Source organism: Cibotium barometz, chromosome 56 (assembly GCF_041138505.1).
Source record: "Cibotium barometz isolate CiBa-2024 chromosome 56, ASM4113850v1, whole genome shotgun sequence".
Taxonomy (NCBI): Eukaryota; Viridiplantae; Streptophyta; class Polypodiopsida; order Cyatheales; family Cibotiaceae; genus Cibotium; species Cibotium barometz.
The window spans coordinates 38821409-38843256 of NC_141101.1; the positions used below are offsets into that span (position 1 = coordinate 38821409).

At 41.2% G+C, this 21848-nt stretch overlaps 1 protein-coding gene across 1 annotated transcript; it reads left to right on the top strand.

Moving 5' to 3' along the window:
• The first annotated feature begins 3880 nt into the window (after positions 1-3880).
• Positions 3881-5219, top strand: LOC147607201 (late embryogenesis abundant protein D-34-like). The gene is made up of 3 exons (XM_086791449.1): positions 3881-4378; positions 4511-4702; positions 4791-5219. The coding sequence occupies exons 1-3, from the start codon at positions 3995-3997 to the stop codon at positions 5016-5018; spliced, it is 804 nt and encodes a 267-aa protein (XP_086647575.1). The 5' UTR covers positions 3881-3994; the 3' UTR covers positions 5019-5219.
• The last annotated feature ends 16629 nt before the right edge of the window (positions 5220-21848 follow it).

Below are 21848 nucleotides of genomic sequence, written 5' to 3' on the forward strand. Positions count from 1 at the left end.
ATACGCTTTTTGAAAAACACAGACGTACGCTTCTCAGGATACAGATGGTACGGGCGTACACTTCCTAAAAGATATGGATGTGGCTTCAGGAAGGAACGGGCATACGCTTTTGGATGGAGAAGGTACGAGTGTGGCAAGCAGATGGTACGGACGTGGTGAGTTTGCCATGGGCGAACACTTTTGAAAAGAGAAATGGTATGGGCATGGCACAAATGGCACATACATACACTTGCTGGAGCTGGGGCAAAAAAGAATGACATGGGCGTGGCAAAAATGACAAGGGCGTGGCAGTTGAAGGGAACACATTGGAATGGGCGTACGCTTCTGGGAAGGAACGACCGTGTCACAGAAGGAAATGCTGTGGCACAAATGGAACGGCCGTGGCACTTTAAAATCAGAGAATTTTCAGAGAATTTAAGGCTGCAGGTCTGACTACCACCTGTAATATTCTCTGATAGTGCAATTGTACTCCTTGGTTAAATGCAATTTATGCCTACTTAATGCAAATATTCTCTTTTTAATGCTAACTGCTGCAAAATTAATAGCTGAAGATTTTCCAAGATTTTCCCAAGAGGAATGGTACAGGCATGGCAAGTTTTCCAACGGCCGTGTCCTATGAATGGAACGACTATTCGCTTCTCAGAGGTTCATCCAAAATGGGATTTTTGCCTTGTTTCCTTCTCTAATTTTTACAGATTCAAGTATCTTCCCAATGTTTTTTTTGGATTTTTGTTTTGATAGGGAGCTAGAGCTAATCTCTAGCTACCTATTGATGCCTAGAATGCGTAAATAAACCTAATAAATTAAGATTAATTTGATAATTAAGCTATGGTGCAAACTTAATGAAAGATGAACAAAAATAAAAAATTGTATGAATGTCAAGGGCAAAGATTGAACACTTACTTATGTCTCCCACACTTGGTGAAGACCTCAATGCTCCAATGGTTTGGTTAACCTCCATAGCTTCATGGAACACCATCAAACAAATAAACAACAAACTTAAACACAAGCAAACAACCGGTGGATTTGCGCTCCAAACGGGCCACTTGAGGACTCTAGCAAATGAAATAAGCCTAAGCTCAGTGCTATCCCTGTTGGCAGAGACGCCAAAGATGTTAATCATCCAAACATACAACCTTGCACACAAGAGAGGGGAAGAAGAAGAAACAACCATGCAAGGGTCGAGTCGAGGATGGACACTTAACCAACCCTAATGAGGGTTAACTCCCCTTTGTGAGGCTGCTAGGGGCTCACTCCACCACCACTTGTGTTACCCAAGTGGAGATTCAAGAGCTAGGTGAAGAGTAAGAAGGAGAGAGCTATGGAAAGCTCAACCTTCACTCCATGTCACATGTATGCAAGAGGGACCTTGGTAGAGAGACAAGAGAGGGGAGAGGAGAGGAGAAGCTAGATCGTCATCACGATCCCTACAAGCATACATAATCACAATCAAACATGCAAGCATCAACAACACAAGCATGTATCCACAAGAGAGAGAGAGAGAGAGAGAGAGAGAGAGAGAGAGAGAGAGGCAAAACTCAAGTGAGACTAATGGGATTTTCCCTTTTCATATTCCATAAAATGTCTTATATATACAAGAGCTCTTATTTTACAATGGCCGACCGCCCAATTGGGGGCCCAAAACTAGCTTTCTTGCTCTATGTACATCTCTTTCCTATGACTGGCGTTACACAAGCCATAAGCTCGGTCATCCCATATCTCTTTTATCATTAAGCGCTTTGACGGTGGTTACAAAAAGATAAGTTACAAGAATTGTAGCCACGCTTGAAAAATATCCCATTTACAATTGGGGGCCCAAAAGTAGCTTTCTAGCTCTATGTACATCTCTGTCCTATGACCGGCGTTACACAAGCCGTAAGCTTAATCATCCCATATCTCTTTTATCATTAGGTGCTTTTTTGCGCAATTACAAAAAGATAAGCTACAAGAAGCGTAGCCATGCTTGAAAAATAATGTTAACCGGAGTGGTTAACAATTATTGATAACAAAAGATTCCCAGTTAACTTGGACACATGAAAAGGTTGTAAATGAGACTCTCTCTCTCTCTCTCTCTCTCTCTCTCTCTCTCTCTCTCTCAATAATGGTATACTACAACAAAAGGTTGTGTTTTCTCGCACACTTGCTAAAAGGGAAAGTTTGGTCAAGTTTTCTCATACTTTTCTAACTGTGTTATTTTTTACATAGTTACAAAGCAGTGACTAATTTATCTAACAACAAAAGATTCCGAGTTAACTTGGACACATGAAATGGTTGTAAATTGAGATTCTCTCTCTCTCTCTCTCTCTCTCTCTCTCTCTCTCTTCATTCACTGCAACAAAAGGTTGTGGGTAAATTGAGATTCTCTCTCTCTCTCTCTCTCTCTCTCTATATATATATATATATATATATATCTCAATAATGGCATTCACTAACAGCAAAAGGTTGTGTATTCTCACACCTACTAAAAAGCAAAAGGTTGTGTATTCTCACACCTACTAAAAAGCAAAGTTTGGTCAAGTGTTCTCATACTTTTCCACAACTGTGTCATTTTCGGCATAGTTACCAAGCACATGAATAAGTTATCGACTGACAACAAAAAATTCCAAGTTAACTTGGACGCATGAAAAGGTTGTAAATTCAGATGTTGACTTAGTTAGATCTATATATCCTTATGTTTAGGTCCCACTTACGGTCTCATGAATTTCACAGGACATGCGAATTTAGATGTTGACTTAGTTAGATCTATATATCCTTATGTTTAGGTCCCACTTGCAGTCTCATGAATTTCACGGGACATGCGAATTCATACGATGTGATTTTGGAAGACCTTTTATGAGAAATGCCAAACTGGTACACGATTGGGCCACATATCACATTTACCTATGGAAGGAGTCACAAATCTTGAAAAAGTAGATGTGCAAACTTGGAAAATGATCCCATTAATGGGTGGTTATTTGGAAATGACTCAGAAACTATAGACAGAACCACCTCGGTGGTGTAACTGTGTGCAACCCATGAATCACTAGAACTGTCATCGTGTAGGAAGAGCACATCTTGTATGCTCCTCTTTCGAATGATGATTTTTGTGAGAATTGGAGGATGCAAATATTAGCCCCCATGATAGACCTCATGGGAAAGATTGGGATGAATTTTGTATCTCTTAGGCGTAGCCACCTCCCACAAGGAGTGTGAGGCTCATGCTCACGTACACCATGCTTCTCAAAACATCTCTCCAAACAAGTATTGTTGATCACTATAATTGTTATAACAACCTTGCTCTTGGCTTTTCGTATCCCTTCCTTCCTCAATGGCTCCTACCTCCTTGTCACCAACAATAGCACCACCCCCATAAGCTCACCATGTGCGACAACTATGTTTCCATCACCTACCAACACCTATTGGCCCCTAACTCTCTCCGTGTCCTAACTACATCTTTTTACTAGACTTCTACTTATATTGTGAGATGAATAGTGTTATGTTGATCAAAAATTTTGCAATTGCTTGATTTAAATGTCTCGCTCACTCGTATATATCAATATATATATATATATATACATACATGTGTGTAGTTCAACACTCTCAATCCTCCAAGAAAATACCTACTTTTAAAGACAACTACTTTTTGTAATTTGCAAAGGAGGCAGGTCCATAAACTCAAGGTAAAGCATTTTTTGTGCAAAAATTTTCAAACGCCCAAGGGTTCACGACGGCGGTGGGCGGCGGGTGCTAAGGTGTCAACGTAGGGAAAGCGCAACTTCGATAATTACACGCGTCAAGCAAAGAGGCATCAATCCTGTAACGCACGACATATGGAGCAAACGTGTCGCTGTTTTGAAATCCTACTGTGTCTACATAAAGCTTCGTCGAGCATATTGTGCCTGCATAAAGCTTCGTCAATCGATACACTGCCTCGACCTTTCTGATACACGCTCAAATTTTACGAATAAGCTCCTAGCACAAGCTCGTTGTTGTTAGCTGGTGTTTCAAACTCACCATGAGCCAGGAGCAGCCCCAGCGCCCGGTCACCTACGGTGATGTGTTTGGGGATGCTGTGCAAGGAGAGATGGCGGCGCAGCCTGTGACGGTGGAGGACGCTGCTTTAATGCAGAGCGCGGAGGCCATTGAGCTGGGAAAAACGCCCAAGGGCGGAGCGGCGGCGTTGATGCAGGCGGCCGCGGACAAGAACGTCCGGGAGAAGACTGTAGATCTGACCTCACACTCCGAGGCTGCGGAGAGGGGCTTCGCGCTGCGGGAGACAATAGTGAATGGCAAGGTGCACCGACAGGAGTTTGTGGGCGAACAGCCGGTGGCGGACGCCACCTCCTTCGTCCCCACCATTCCGGAGATCGCAGCAACCAAGGGCATTACCATAGGGGAGGTACGTCACGCACTAGTTGCCACTAGTTGTGCACGTCAAAGGACGGCGTCAGTGAAGTCAGGTCTACCACCATCAAGGAAATCAATTAAGAGATGCCTAATTAGTAATAATGCTTATATTTGGGTGTATCAGGCTTTGGAGGAAGCTGCATTCTACAATCCGGACAAGGTGGTGGACGAGGCCACCGCCCGCGCTATCCAAAGCGCCGAAGCTCGCGCCACTGGCATTCCTCTCGGCTTCAAAGGAGGTTTAGGCGCCACCGCCCAATCCGCCGCCCAAAAGAACGCTGAGGGGGAGCATATCACCGTCTCTGGCGTCTTGAGTGTAAAGACTCTGCGCAATCAAAGCTGCGCTATTTTCCTATACTCACTAATACATATTGATATCCTTGGTCTGATTGGGTGGCCTGCAGGACGCTACTGAGAAGATGCTTGTGGACAAGGTGGTGACCCAAGAGGATGTCGAGAAGGTGAAACAGGTGGATGATGCCAGTGAGGGCGGTGTTATCGCCTCTGCTTTGCAAGGGGCGGTTGACGCCAACGCGAGCGCAGATCGCTACATCGAACTGCAGCAGCAGGAGGAGCTCTCCGTATCTGCGGAAGAAGCAGCTCCTGTGCAAGGTTTGCGGCGGGAGCTCTAATGAGAAAATAGAGCACACTTGACTGAAACCTCGTCCAATTTCTAGTAATCAAATCTTGTGATATCACCTGGCACGTGGTGGTGTTTGTGAATATGTAGATGCGTTTATAATAAGCGGAAGATTTAATCCGGGCGCCCCGCTGGTGGTGTTTGTAAATCCATCCCATGTAGATGCGTTTATAATAAGTGCAAGATTCACCCATGCTTCTCTAAACTCATGTGATGCTCTCTAGCTTCCATGGGACTTGCAAGTGTTCTAGCTTGCATGTGATTTAAAATCCTATGTTTTACTTGAGAGTGCATTTGCTGAAGATCTGAGATGTACGTGAATAGGAGAAGCTCACATTAGCTTCTCTTGGCCTAGTTGAAGAAATCACATATTAAAAAAATAAAGCATTGGTGCATTAAAAAAGGATTTACTTCTTAAACACAATTTTGCTAATCGTTTTGGAAATCATGCAAATCTTTGCTAATCAATTTGTATTCACGTAACACTAACATGTGGACGTTTCATTCTCAATGCTACTACGAAGAAAAATAGATGATTTTATGGAATGAGAAACAACACTATACTTCAAAAATATTTTTTTGATCGCCCATCAATATTAAAACATGAACGCTATTAAAAGTGCACATGCTAGAATTTTGAGATTACTTATCAACATCAAGGTGGATACTTCAATTCATGTTCGATGTTAATCGTTGAATATAAAAGATTTGTCTCAAAATTTTAGAACAAGGTGGATATTTGATCGTTGAATATAGAAGATTTGTCTCATGCAATCCTTGCACAACATGATAACCAATATTAGCCTTGATTAAGCTAAATCGTTTTAACAATAATATATCACTTCCTTTATGCATATATGTAAGTAAAAAAAAGAAAAACATGAACATGGTATGTTGTCCAGTTTCAACGTATCGTAGCCTTAGAGAGTCTCCTCAAAATTGGGCCTTTGGCTCATACATTGCAACCAAAAATGCTCAAGATACTGACCAAACTTTGCAAGAGTGAGGGTGGGTACACTTCTAAATTTTTATCATCACCATCCGAGCACATTTGGATACAATATGTACACAATTTTCAATGTAACGTGGCCTTAAAGAGTCTCCTCGAAACTAGGTCTTGGTCTCACACATTGCAACCAACTATATGCTCCGATGGGGTGACTAAACTTTGTGTGAGTGGGTGTGGGGTCCACACATACTTTTCTAAAGCACTGGAGCACATTTGTTTACAATGTGCATGCCATTTGCCCAGTTTTCAATGTGTCGTGGCCTTAGAGAGCCCCCTTGAAATTGGGCCTTTGGCTTGCACAATGTAACTAAATGTGCTCCGATGGTGATCAAACTTTGTAAGAGTGAGGGTGGGATCCACATATACATACTTGCAAAGTTTGGTCACCACATCAGAACACATTTGGTTGCAATGTGCATGTCATTTGCCCAGTTTTTCAATGTGTGATGGCCTTAGAGAGCCCCCTTGAAAGTTGGGGCCTTTGGGGCTCACACATTGCAACCAAATGTACTTGCTAATATATATTGATATCCTTGGTTTAATTGGGTGATCTACAGGATGCTACTCAGAAGATGCATGTAGACAACGTGGTAACCCAAGAGGATATTGAGAAGGTGAAACACATGGAGGTCAGTGAGGCCCTCTGCTTTGTAAGGGACGGTTTGACGCCAACACGAGTCGCCAACACGAGTGCAGATCGCTATGTCAAAGTGCAGAACCAGGAGGAGCTCTCCATATCTGTGGAAGAAGCAGCACCTGTGCAATATGGGTCTCACACAATCCTTGCACAACATGCTAACCAATATTAGCCTTGATTAACTTAAATCATTTTGACAATAATAACACTTCTTTTGTGCATGTATGTGAGTGAAAAAAATAAGAAAACCATGTACATGGTATGTTTGCAAAGAGGTGGCACAATCCTCTCCTCAAACTTAAAAACATAGAAAAATGAAATAACTTTCAATGTTAAAAGCGTAAAGGAGGATTCATTTTCATAGTGTTGCGTGATGTACTCATTGAACATATGTGGGTGGTTGTATAATAAGGGTCATCACTTTGGGATTGTCGTGTCGTCGTAGGGATGGGCCATCCTTGAGGTAGCTCGATCGGGTTATATTTCTAATCATATCATCCCAAGTGGGGCCAGTCGTTCGCTATATGCTCGGGAGGTAACTCAATCGAGTTATCGACCTTGCCACCAGAGGATGAGCATGTAACTTGATTGAGTTACAAGGTAAACATCCACAAGACACCATCTACCTTGATTGACTTACACAATGGACATCCACACATATTTAATTAAGGTAGGAGGTGGACATTCACATAACTTGAATTAGTTAGTTACGTGGTGAAAATCCACGTAGGTACCACATAAATCAATTGAGTTACCCGGTGGAAATTTACCATGGAACTCGATTAATATACGAGCTGTAGCCATATTTGGTAGTGATGTGTGAACACACTAGGACCAACCGGGGCACTTTTCCCTCTTTAGGAGGTTTTTCCCCATGTTAGTATACCCCCATCTTGGGGTATACTTATCATCTTTGTACAACACACATTCATTATCTATGTATCATCATTGTGTGCTCCCTTTGTGTGTGCGCGCATTCATGCAACGCTGTTTCAACATTTGGTATCAGAGCATATGCTCTCTCGCCCTTGTTGTTGTTGCGCCTACCCTTCACCTCAAGTCACGTGCCTTCTTGAATCAAGTCAAGGAGCCCTTCTGGGAGAAGAAAGAGGACCTTGAAGTGTGCAATACTTTGTACTAATGTTCTGCGGTTAGATTTTCGTTCCGGGCACATTTGGAGGCCGTTCATGTGGTTTTTGGTTTTTGGTAAACATCTTTTGGAACCAGATTTTCACTGTTCTTCATTCGATTCTAGAGAAGTATTGTCAGATCTACTAGAGATGGGTGTGCAGATACACGTAAAAGCATCATCAGACACTCACCATACCAAATCTTATCTATGAGCTACACTTCAGCGACGACATCAATCTCTAGATCTTATTATACGAGTAAAATTTTTACTCACTTTACTCTATATTTCTTTCATACACCTTGCAGGTCTCCAATGTCAGTGGCCTTATTAGAAAAACCACCTTGGCTGCATCAAAGGATCACTTAGCACTTGGGGGTTGCATGATTACTTTCTTGTTGGGTATTATCAGAAATGGCAAAGAGTGATGTATTTCGGATGTTACCCGTTGAGGATAAGCTTGATAGGACCAACTATCCTCGTTATGGTCATATATGATTGTTATGGCTTGCCCAAACCCTCATCAAAACACATCCTATAAGAAGATTACTTGGCAAACTGCAACTGTCGTTGGGGACCTTTCTGATGGCTGAGCTCATAACCCTTGAGGTCTCCAAGCTCCATAACTCCTTGAGAAGAAATTCCACCGCGCCTCCTGCGAGCATTGTCACAGTGCCGCATTGCACTACGTGTACTCGTCCCCCCTCTCACCTCACTTCACTCACACAAACACTCACTAACATGGATTAGAGAGAGATTAGCAAGAGGATTAGAAAGTGCAAGAATCTATTGCACAATGGGAGAGCCCCTTGTATTATGAGAGATTTTTACTTATATACATGGCCATAAGTGTTCACACTCACTTAAATTGTGGCTAGCCGGGCACTCTAGGCTCATAAGAGGCCTAATGCTATTACAATGACTACTCTCATCATATATCCATGAAGTACATCACTTTAGACTTCCCGTAACTTGTTACCACATGCTCTTGAAGCGAAAATCGCCATAAGTATTCCATCGGACTATTACGGGCGCCCATCCAAGTTGTAGATTCGGACACCATTGCTTCATATCTTGTTTGTATGACCTTTTGGTGTGTCTACCTTGACTCCTCGATGTAAGATAATGGCAGTAGCTCCTGTTAACCCTATAAATGGGTTAATATTTCTCCCTTCCTGATGCCGATCGCGTCCTCGTTTGTGTGGGGAGAATTGACAAGTTTTGTTGATATCTTTTGATGTTGAGTGACGTTCAATGGTCCTTGTTCGTATGAAAGGAATGAGATAGACTAGTTATTAAATGAAAAGGTCAGAGATTAGTGTTAATTCCTATCGGGGTGGGGGGTTTTGCGAGTGATTGCAATTTTATATTTTTGTGAGCATTTTTGGGTATATTTTTTGCTCACTTTGTTTTTGGCAATTATAAGCAGAGTTACATGTTATTTGTGTTAGTTGGGAAACTAAGAGATATTAATAATAAGGGAAAAGATAAGGAAGGATCCAGAGCACCGTAGACAAAATCATCAGAATGATATTGTGATTCTCAGTTCCTCATTTGATTCTTTGAAGAGACATTGGCAGAAGTGGGATTGATTCTTGAATTTGTGGCTTAAGTGTTGGCAAAGCAGTAGGTATAGCTTTGGGTTGGTTGCCATTAGTATTGATTGAACAAGCAAGCTCTTGCGTATGTGTTGTATGCACAAGAGGGGTTGAGTGACTTGCTTTGGTGTTTCTTAGGTCTCCATTCTTGTCGAACTTTAGGTGAAGTTTTTGTAATTGAAGTCGATGGTGAGATTGTCTTCACTTTGTTCGTTTTGAGCAACCATACTAGATGGGATTTCCATTATAATATCCTTGTTTTGAAGCACGTGCACAGGCACCCATCTTTGATGAACATTATGAATTGGTGCTGAGGTTTCTTTCTTTGTGTAGGCTTTGGTGACTTCTTGATGCGCTTGGGAATCCAAGCTTTGGTATTACCTTGGTAGTACCCTTGAGCTTGTGGCTCCTTTGTAGTAGCCTTGAGCTACAAGTCGCCGCTTTTCCACCCACATTTTGATACCTTTAAGATACCTTCGTAGTAGCCGCTTTTCCACCCACATTTTGATACCATTAAGATACCTTGATTTTGGCTATCGTGGTGGAGTTATCTTTTTGGTTGAAGTGGAAGTTTTGGGGCCCTCCTTTGCATTGGTTGGCACTGAGGTTGTCGGTTTGAGACTCATGGGCATTGTTGACAATGAGGCTTGAGTCTCATGTGGAGTGGTGGCTGCTTAAGCTTGAGTGGTGGCTGCTTAAGGTTGAGCATGGAGCTCGCTCTTTTTTTGCGAGGTTGGATGATGAAGAAGCATTGGCTCTGAGGATGATGAAGAAGCATTGGCTCTGAGGATTTTCCCTTGAGTTTCTTTTCAAAGTAAGAGTGGAATGCTTGAGGAACTTTTTTAGGACTGGCTGTCAATGGAGAGGTTTTGACATTAGAAATAGAAACTCTTTCTCTTGGTGGTAAATATGGAGTCGGCAGAGTAGATGGTAAATCGGAGCAGATGGTAAAGATGGAGTCGACAGAGTAGATGGTAAATCGGAGTCGGGTGTTGATGTAAAAGTTTTGTTTTCATGTAGAGGGGCTTCCAAGGAAGAGACTTGTAACTTTTTGCATTCAACATCATAGAAATACCTTAGGGTTGGATCCGATGCGTTGCAGTATGGTATCGTCAACTTTGTCTCATTGACCATCATGATGACCCTATCGCTAGCAAAGCACAATGGTACTTGGGCAGCAATAGTCCATTTATTCCCTAAGATCAAATCTTCTTCCAACACATACTCAACCACAAAAAACTTACACCACGTAAGGGGGTTAGTTTCAATATACATTGTATGTTCAAAGTACCCCAAACATGGCATGCTCATGTCTTTTGTGAATGTAATTTTTTTAGGATGAGCCTTGAGTGTTGGTTGACCTAACAAATCTCATAACTCGTCGAGGGTCATGAGATTGTGTTCTTGATGTGAATAAAGTTGTTCTTGGATTGTGGTGATTTTATTGTGAAGTTCAAATCCAACTATAACCCTAAGATATCTTGGGAGTTCTAGCTCCTCCAAGGTCTCTTTATCCTGTTTAGGAGCAATTTCACAATGCCTGTAGGAGTGTTCAAGGTGACTGTTTGCATGGATTCATCAATTGAATACCACGATTCATGTGCCCAAGATCCACCAAGGATGACATCATATTCAAGGGAATCTAGGGTTGCATGGAGGTCAAATACCACAATTTGACCGATTGTTTGAGTAGCATAGTTGAAGCAACCTGGAACTTCAATGTTTTCTCCATTGGCACCTCGCAAAATAATTTTCTTTAGGGATGATTGCAGGTTGGTCCAATGACACCCAAGTGTCTATTGTCACAAGGTTATGGCTTGCTCAAGGGCTAATCAAGGCGCATTTGTGCTTAACCTTATTTCCCATAGGAAAATCTAACCATACCATGATAGAATCCTCAAGCGGAACCATGGAAGCTTCAGTTTTTGTTTCAACTTCAATTCTCGTTTCTGTTTCATATTCCCATTCACTTTCATCCTCTTCTTGGCTCTCGGTTCTTTCAAGGAGTGTCCAATGTATACAATGGTATGGTGGGTCCACTGATCACTTTAATTGAGGTCTATTTGGAAACTTGTGAATCCGTACATGCTTATTCTATGTAGCTCTTGAGATCTTGGTACAGCTCATGGTTAGCTTTTAAAGGTGCAAGGGCTGAAGCTATGCTAGCCTCACCTTGAGAGAAGAGCACTCCTCCAAATGAGGATTTGAGAGACTGCTTAAATTTCGTAAGGGATTCATCGAATTCCTCACGTGATTCATCATTCATGCAATCTTCCCCTGATGGCTCTTCTTGGCTTGATGAGTTCATTTCTGTAGAGAGTATGTCTTCCTCTTGGAAGGGAAAGTGATACTTCTACGGTTTTTGTATTTTGGTTGCTTTTTTGGGTTTGACATTATGAGGTTCAACCATAAGCAGTGATCATGTATGACACTCAACAATGCCTTATAAGTATGCTCTCATGAGCTTACTTTTTGCGCTCCTCATATGTCATGTGATCATAATTTTCAATATGGGGTGGTTGGGCGGTTTCTAGTTTCTTGATCAGACTATGAGGTACACTAAGTGATGAGTCAGAACTACGGTTTCATCGTCACAGCTAAGTGATGTACTAGAACTTGTTTCATCTTCTTACCTTTTTTTAATCGTTAAGTATTCATTTGCCCATGCGATGAGAACAAACTTTCTTTCGGGATTTTGAATCATGTGTCACACCTGTGGGTCTTGTGGTTTGAGGGGTAGCCTTTGAGGTGGATGCATTTGCATCATGTGTATCTTTTGGCTCTTTTGGGGTTAGGTCCTCCACGGGCTCCTTTCTCCTTTCCTTTATTTCAACCTTGGTTTCTACAGTTTATTGGCCCTTGTTTTTCTTGGGTTTAGAAGGTTTTGCATATTATTTTGGTTTCTGTTTTAAAATATTCTCTTCTACCCATTTCGAAGTGTGTTCTTTGGCATTCTTTTTTACTATTTCACATGTCTTGGCTTGCAAGCGTGTAAGCACATTCAAGGGTACCATGGATAATTTCCCGTTTTGCACACTCAAGATGTTAAGAGTTGTATTATGCGAGACAAGTAGCACTGAAGCAAGTAGCCCTGGGAAATCTTGGAATATGTGATCAATGACACATCGTTCACACATGGGTTATAAAGTGTCAGTGATTGTTGGGCATGGAAGTATTCCAAACTGTGCAGTCTCCCACTTTGTACGGTCCACGAAAATAGAAACACTGAAGTGTTTGTTGAACTTCTTCCCTCCTGAGTAGGTTCTACCGTTTGAACTGTGTTTGTTTGGGGCACGAGAGGTTGAGGTTTTGAGTTAATTGTAGGTGAATAGGGACATTGGGGTGTGTCATGACTAAAGGTTTTGCAATGTATGCAGTACATAAAGGTAGGCCTGGGGTACATACATTGGGGATTGGGATGGATGTAGTGATGGCAAATGAACACAAGGCATTTCGCCTATCACTTGGAGAAGCATTAAGGATGTCTGGTTTTGAGGGAGCTCATCCTCTCTCTGATAGTTTGGTTCAAGGCTTTGAAGCAAGGCTGTGTAGAACTCAGCGAATGACATTTTTGAGATCAATTTTTCTTTAGCCTTTGCTTCACTTGGTTTAGATGAGGAACATGTCATATCATGATCATCGTCCATCATGTTGTCATCTAAACATATTGCTTCTTTACAACATTGATCGAATGTTTCTGTATTGGTACAATGATCAAGTTGTGTAAACTGGTTTTCTTTATGCCCATCATGAAACATCTCTTCAATTGAGCATCGTTTAGTTTCTCCCATGGCTCACATCGTGAGTCTAATATTTTTATCCGAAGGATAAAATCTCTAATAGTTTCCTTTTGTTTTTGCTCAATCGAATAGAGTTCTCTTGCTGCAGTCCACCAATCACCTTGTCTTGAAGGCTATTTTCAAGGTCCTAAAGTTGCTTTGATCGCCGACATCAATGTGATGAACTATCGACTAGCCTTTCCTACTAAGAAAAGGTTCAACGCATGTACCTTGGTGGGGCAGTTTGGATGTCCAAAGGCTTCACATCTCTATTCAAAAATTTGCATGAATTGAACAGGATCAATCATTTCATCGTACTTGCCCATGATTTTTGTAAATCTATATGGCCATGTTTTTGGATGAGTCACTGAGGCCATGTGTGGGTGCTTTTATGGTTAGGACTTCATTTAGTCCTTGGGCAACCCCCCTTCCTAGATTAGTCAATATGTCCAAGGATTGGGCATTTAGGGGTTGCAAAGGGTTGGTATCTAGCAATTCTAAAGGTTTCGGTCTTGTGGTAGTGCTAGGTAAGGGACCAAATCCCGGGGTGATGTGATAGGGGATATAAAACCCGATGACACGCTTGGTGTTGGCATGTCAAATGGTATTGGGAGGTACATTTGGGGCATGGATCTCAATGGCTCGAAGATTTCAGCCATTGGGTTCAGTTTGGGTGTGGGCCCATGTAATCTCTCTATCGTTGCCAATTGTTGCTTAATGAGCAAGGCATGTCAAATGGTATTGGGAGGTACATTTGGGGCATGGATCTCAATGGCTCGAAGATTTCAGCCATTGGGTTCAGTTTGGGTGTGGGCCCATGTAATCTCTCTATCGTTGCCAATTGTTGCTTAATGAGCAAGCACTCACGAGGTTTTCTTTTGCTTTTTAGGTTTTCTTATAGCACGTTACAGCCTTAGCAAGCATGGTGCACCTTTCTCTAGGTCAAACGAGGGTATATTTGCCTTAATTTGCTTAGGCGATAAGCACACGTGAACTTGAGATATTTTTTCAAAAAAGGTGCATGCCATTGGTGTCTCAGAGGGAAGATGAGGTCTCAAAAATGCATGTGAATGACCCCTTAGGATGAACTTTTCCATAAAAAGTGCATGCCAACAATAGCATCCCAAATGGAAGAGGAGGTCTCAAAATCTATTTTCCATCACTGTCTCAAGATGATTTATTTATTATTATTATTATTTTTGTCGTGGAAAGATTTTTCTAGTTTCGCAGCGTGTTTTTGAATGTGTTCCAAAAGGAATTTGAAAAAACGTTGTATGAGAGAGTCGTCATATTTTTGGAGTACTACACCTTTGTCTCTCTGACTTTTTCATGATTTTGTCATTTAGCCACTCAAAAATTAGCTTGAATATGGTGCACGGTCTTTTTCGGGCTATTTTGGGCGATTATTAGTGCTTAGGCCCGCTTTTTGCCTCGATTTTCGAGTTGAATTTTGAGGCTGTTGAGCTGGTCGAAGGCCAAAACGATGGATTTTTCCCTTGGATGCTCAAGACCAATTTCGAAGAGCTCGATGCAGGCTTTTTGATGAGCACTAGAACACATTCATCGGACTCGATTTAAGAGAGATGGACCTCCAAACAGGGCTTTTCTTTTCCACAGACTCTTTTCATGCTGTGAAATGCATCACACATGAAATAGATCCCACACGTGAAATGAATGTGTTTCGTAACTTGTTTTTTAACGTGTTCCAAAAGGAATTTGAAAAACATTGTATGAGAGAGTTTTTGTATTTTTGGAGTACTACAACTTTGTCTCTCTGACTTTTTCATGATTTTGTCGTTTAGCCACTCAATTAGTAGCTTGAATATGGTATGCGATCTTTTTCGGGCTATTTTGGGCGATTATTAGTGCTGAGGCCCGCTTTTTGCCTCGAGTTTTGGGTCAAATTTTGAGGCTGTTGAGCTGGTCGGAGGCCAAAATGATGGATTTTACCCTCAAACACTCAAGACCAATTTCGAAAAGCTCAATGCAAGCTTTCCGATGAGCACTAGAATGCATTCATCAGACTCGGTTTAGGAGATATGGACCTCCAAATAGGTCTCTTTTTTTTCCACAGACTCTTTTCACGCCGTGATGCATCACAAGTGAAATGGATCCCATGCGTGAAATGAATCTCACAGAGTTTTTTTTTAACGAACGGGACCTTTTCACATCGTGAAAAGCATGCATCCCAAACGTGAAATGGAATTCACGATTTTTTCACGGACGGGACCTTTTCACGCGCTGTGAAATGCAGGGTATCTCACACTGTGAAATAGAACTCACGCGTGAAATGGATCTCACATATTTTTTTTTCACCACCAACGGGACCTTTTCACGTTGTGAAATGCAAGGATCTCACGCCATGAAATGGATTTTACGAAGAAAAAAAATCTTGGGGAGCCTAGAGAGAAATTCGAGCTTTCTTGTGTGGAGGGAATATTTTTTGAATTTTAAATTAGGAAGAAATGAGCATTTCCCAAAAGGTAAGTGGGAACAAAAATTCAACACTTTTATGACATCCCCTTATACCCTTCATAAATGACGCCCAAAAGTGGCCATTTGCCAACTAAGGGGCATCTTTTCATTCAATGCTCATTAGCCTTAATGATTTATGGAAAAAGGTGCTTAAGAATTAATCAAATATTAATCCTTCCACTAATCTTTTTTCCTTTTAGACTAATTAGGAGCTCTAATTAACCACTAGTCACTTATTAATCACACCATTGAGCACATCATTGTATAGGGCATGAAATTGCTAAGCTATGTGCTTCAACTAATGTGTAAATCAGTCCATAATTAGAGCAGCTTAATTAAACTCTTAATTTTAGTCTCTTCTCTTTATGCAAAATTAAGTAAAAGAGAGCGAAATTCCTCTAATTGATGAAGGAATTGATGTAATTAGGTGTCTGATGCATCTAGATGCTCTCAAAACACTCAAGAACACTAATTTCGATCTCTTACATGATCAAAATGGACTCCAAACAACATATTTATGATTTTTTTCACTCTTGGAATGGATTAATCGCTCCTAAACAAGAAAAACCAGTCCATTAGTGAAGATTAGTCAACTCCAAGAGTTTTTTCAATGTTTTTGAGAAATTTTTTGAGAGATTAAGCTACCCTAATTGATTGCTAACACACTTATGCAAACAAATCTAACAAAAAACACAAAAAGGAACAATTTTCACTCTATGTTAAACTAAAAAAGAGAGCTAAAAATCACTAAAAATGCATTCTATTGCATTTTTTGATGCAATGGTAGCCAACAAAGCCTAATAAACTCTATGTGCAAGCCCTGGGAACATTAAAAACCAAATTAACAACAACAAAAACAACGATTTAAGCTAAAATTAAGAAAAAAATCATTCTTTACAAAACAAAAAAAAGAGAGCTATTCTTTTACTTCTTGTTAGATCATCATAACACCACTGCGGGCGTTACCACAAGAGGGGACGGGCTCTGGCTCACCACCCAGCCATAGAGGAAGAATGAGGATTGCCCCTCATCCCCCAGGCTATATAGTGTGTGGCCTGTCGTCCACACTAGCCTGGCCGCCCATGACTCCGCATGGGCGTCCTCTCCCACTGAACCCCGAATGGCCACGTCCTCGGCGCTCCAGTCGAGGTGTTGACACGCTAAAGCCCCGTCTGGCCATCCGGTCCGTCGGTCAATCACACAGGCATTACAGCCTACGTGACACTTCTGGTACTTTGTCTCATGGCCTTTACAAGCTAGATGCATGTGAAAGACAAAAGCATGTTGTATGTACAAGCTGTGCCACAAAGGCAATGGGTGATGCTAGGTTGTGGCATGCATGCTTTGATCACTTGAACTTTGGTAGTTTGCTGCGTTTGCATAAGCAAGACATGGTGTCTAACACATCTTGAAGCCCCTATAGAACATGTTTGTGAGGGCTGTATTCTTGGAAAAATGCAACGGGCATCATTTTTCAAAAATGGTTCAGTTAGAGCTATCTAAAAATTACAGCTTATACATAGTGATGTATGTGGTCCTATGAGAGGACACCATCTATTAGGGGCTACCTCTATTTTGTCACATTCATTGATGATTATTCTAGACATACCAGGTATATTCATTAAAATAGAAATTAGAGGTTTTTATGTGCTTTAAGAACTTTGTTGCTATGGCTGAAAATGTTTCTACATGTAAAATTGGTACCCTGCATTTTGATCCAGGGGGGGAGTATATGTCTTAAGGAGTTTCATGCATACATGGCTGATCATGGGATAAAACACCAATGCACTCTACCCTATACACCTCAGCAAAACGGTGTAGTTAAACGCCAAACCATGTCTCTCATGGAGATGACATGTTATATGGTCAAAAGTCAAAATTTACCTTATGGTTTTTGGCTAGAAGCAATCATGTGTGCAATATATGTTTTGAATAGGTATCCTACAAAGGCTTTGCATACAACTTATGCCTTTTGAAGCTTGGAATGGTAGAAATCTCTATGCATTTTTGGTTGTCTTACTTATGTACTTTTGTGCATGAGAAACTTCATAGAGCAAGCTTGACGATAAGGCTGTTAAATGTATTTTTGTGGGGTACAGCTCAGAAAGTAAATTTCTACAGTAGAGATGTTGTATTTATGGAAGATGCAATTCAACCCTTGATTATTTCATGTTAAAAAAATATCAAAATGTATGTTTGTGGGACATATTCAACACTCTCCTTCTATTGTTCAATGTAGGACACATTGATGTAGAGCATTTGGGTACTCAAAGGAATGCTGAAAATCAGCCCACATAGGATAAAAATCAGCATGTTTTTCAACCCACATAGCAGTCCATTGATGAGAAAAATATGGATGATGCAATTGATGAGGAAAGAAGGGAAATCAAGGAGTCGAAAAGTATGCCAAAATGGCTGGTGAAAACACTACGTGATAGTAAATTGGCCACTCCTTTACCTAGCAGAACATGTGCATGTTCTCATCATGCATCTCATGTTGATGCAGGTCATGATCTTATTGCTAACTTTTTATGTAATGAAGAGGAACTTGTCTCCTTTGATAAAGCAAAGGAATCAGAACAATTTTGGAACACCCTTAAAAACGTGCTGCGAAATGGGAAAACAATTTTTGAAAATTTTTTTCGTCTTGAGATAGTGATGGAAAATAGGTTTTAGGATCTCCTCTTCCATCTGGAAAGTTCCTAGCATACGTTTTTTTCAGAAAAATATCTAAGGTTCACGTGCGTAAAGCATGTAAGCTAATTAGGGCAAACAGAGACCCGTTTGATCCAACGAAGAGTACACCAACCTCTTGAGGCTGTGGGAAAGTATAAAAAGCAAAAATAAATAAATCTGTGATTGCTCATTAAGGAGCATTTAGGCACTCTGACATGGCCTTGATAGAGGGATTGCCAGGGATCACACAAGGACTGAACCCAATGGCTGACATCTTCGAGCCATTGAGATCTATGCCACAAATTCACCTCCCAATGCCATTGGCCATGCCTATAAGAAGCGTGTCATCAGGTTTTACACCCTCTATCACTTTGATCTCACCAGGCTTTGGTCCCTTGCCTAACATTCCCGCAAATCCTATAAGTACCAACCCTTTCTTAAATGCCCACACCTTGGACATACTGACTAGTCTAGGAAGGGAGGTGGCCCAATGACTCACTGAGTCTCTTCCAACAAGAGCACTCACATACGGCCTCAGTGACTCATATAGAAATATAGCCGTACAAATTTCTAAAATTATGGGCAAATATGACAGAACAACAAACCTTGTTCAATTCATTCAAATGTTTGAACAAAGATGTGAAGCCTTTGGAAATCCCAACTGCCCCACTAAGGTACATGCGTTGAACTTATGCTTAGAGGGAAAAGCTAGTCGATGGTTCATCGCATTGATTCGGGCGATCAAGACCAACTTCAAAACCTTGAAATCAGCCTTTATACATGGCTTTTCCAGACAAGGTGATCGGTGGAGTGCAGTAATAGAACTCTATTCAATTGAGCGTCAATCAAATGAATCCATTAGAGATTTTATCCTTAGGAGGATAAAACTCTTGGACTCACGTTGTGAGTCATGGGAAAAATTAAACGATGTTTATTTGAAGAGATGTTTCATGATGGGCTTGAAGAATACCCGCTTACACAACTTGATCATTGTATCCAATCCGGAAACATTCGATGAATGTTGCAAAGAAGCAATACGTTTAGATGACAACATGCTAGAAGATGATCGTGCTACAAGGTGTTCCTCATCTAATCAAGTGAAGCAATGGCAAAAGAAAGATTGATCTCCAAATTGACATTCCCAGAAATTTATGCAGCTTTGCTTAAAACCTTACAGCCAACATCTCTAAGAGAGGATGAAAACCTTCAAAACCAGACATTCTTAATGCCTCTAAAAGAGAGGAATGAAATGCCTTGTGTTGAGTGCAATCACTATGATCATCCCAATCCTCATTGTGCATACAAGGCACCTGTTCTTCTATACTGTATATATTGTAAAACCTTTGACCATGATACTAAAAAGTGTCCCGCTTCATCCATAATGGACTCAAAACCTCCATCTCCCGTGCACCAAACAGAAACAGTCCAAAGGGTAGAAACTACTCAGGAAGCAGTTAATCGGACACTTCAGTGTTTCTATTGTCGTGGACCTCACAAGGTGGCAGACTGTACAGTTTGGAATACTTCCATGCCCATAGTCATTTGACACCTTGCGACCAATGTGTGAACGATCACCAAACAGAAACAGTCCAAAGGGTAGAAACTGCTCAGGAAGCAGTTAATCGGACACTTCAGTGTTTCTATTGTCGTGGACCTCACAAGGTGGCAGACTGTACAGTTTGGAATACTTCCATGCCCATAGTCATTTGACACCTTGCGACCAATGTGTGAACGATCACATGTTCCAAGATTGCCCAAGACGAGTTGCTTCATTACAACTTGTCTCACAAAATACAACTCTTAACATCTTAAGTGTAAAAAATAGGCAATTGTCCACGGTGCCCGTGAATGTGCTTACACGCTTACAAGCCAAGGCACGAGAAATAGTCAAAAGGAGCACAAAAGACGATACCTCAACATGGGTAGAAGAATATGCTTTAAAATAGAACCCAAAAGAAGGAGAAAAACCTTCTAAAACCAAGAAAAACAAAGGACAACAAACTGTTGAATTAAAAGATAGGAAAAAGGAGCCTGTAGAGGACATAAACCCAAAAGGGGACATAAACACAAAAGAGCCAAAAGCTATACAAGATGCCGAAACATCCACCTCAAAGACCACCACACCAATCTCAACACCCATATGTGCGACACAGGATACAAAAACCCAAAAGAAATTTCAATCTCGTCGCATGTGTAAACATAATGAAAAATGGACAAACCAAAGAAAGTCAGAGAATGAAACAACTTCTAGTACATCACTAAATGAGGATGAAACAAGCTCTTTCTCTTCGCTCAGTGCACCACATAGACTAATCAAGAAACTAGAATCCACCCAACCACCCCAAATGGATAATAATGATCACATGACATATGCGGAACGTAAAAATCAAGCTCGGGAGAGCATGCTTAGCTTGGTTGAATGTCTTACAGGGTCACCGATTGTGATTGAGCGTCATAATACCAAACCTAAAACAACAACCAAAATACAAAGCCCTGATGAGTACCGCTTCCTCTTTCATGAGGGATGAGGAAGAAATACTCTCTACAGAAGAGTCATTTGGAATAGATTGTACGAATTATACTCTTGAGAAAGCACATGAGGAATTCGATAATTCCCTTATAAGATTAAAACAGTCTCTCAAAACCTCATTTGGAGGAATGCTCTTCTCTCATGATAAAGCTAGCATCACATCAGCACTTACACCTTTAAGGGCTTAACCTGAGTTATACAAGGACATAACAAACTCCATAAAACAGGACTGTGAGGATTCGCAAGTTTCCAAACAACCCTCATTAAGAATTGTCAGAGGGCCAAGTGTGCCAGTGTACGCATTGGGTACTCTTGAAAAAGATGAAAGCCAAAATGAGGATGAAAGTGAATGGGAGTATGAAACAGAAATGGGATCTGAAGCCGAAACAATAACCTCCTTGAAACACATCCAAAAAGAGATTACTTGGTGAATCGATTGTCGTGAGGATCTTTCCAATGGCCGAGCTCGTAACCCTTAAGGTCTCCAAGCTCTACAACTCCTTGAGAAGTAATTCCACCATGTCTGCGCGAGCGTTGTCACACCACCATGTTGCACTACGGGTCCTCGTCCCTCCTCTCACCTCACTTCACTCACACACACTCACTAGCATGTATTAGGGAGAGAGATTAGCAAGAGGATTAGCAACAGAAAGACTCAATTGCACAATGGAAGAGTATGTTCTATTATGAGATAAATTCACTTATATATATGGCCATAAGTGTTCACACTCACTTAAACTATGGCCAGTCGGGCACCTAGATCTAGCCAGCTCCAAGGATGGACCTGAATTAGGGAGGGGGGTATGTTAACCACTCTGGTTAGCATTATTTTTCAAGCGTGGCTACACTTCTTGTAACTTATTGTTTTGTAATCGCACAAAGTGCTTAATGATAAAAGAGATATGGGATGACAGAGCTTACGGCTTGTGTGTAACACCGGTCATAGGAAAGAGATGTACATAGAGCTAGGAAGCTAGTTTTTGGGCCCC

Coding starts and splice junctions, on each gene's coding strand:
- LOC147607201 (XM_086791449.1), top strand. CDS start 3,995: ATGAGCCAGGAGCAGCCCCAGCGCCCGGTCACCTACGGTGATGTGTTT. Junction 4,379..4,510: donor AGGGCATTACCATAGGGGAG/GTACGTCACGCA, acceptor TGGGTGTATCAG/GCTTTGGAGGAAGCTGCATT. Junction 4,703..4,790: donor CCGTCTCTGGCGTCTTGAGT/GTAAAGACTCTG, acceptor GGTGGCCTGCAG/GACGCTACTGAGAAGATGCT.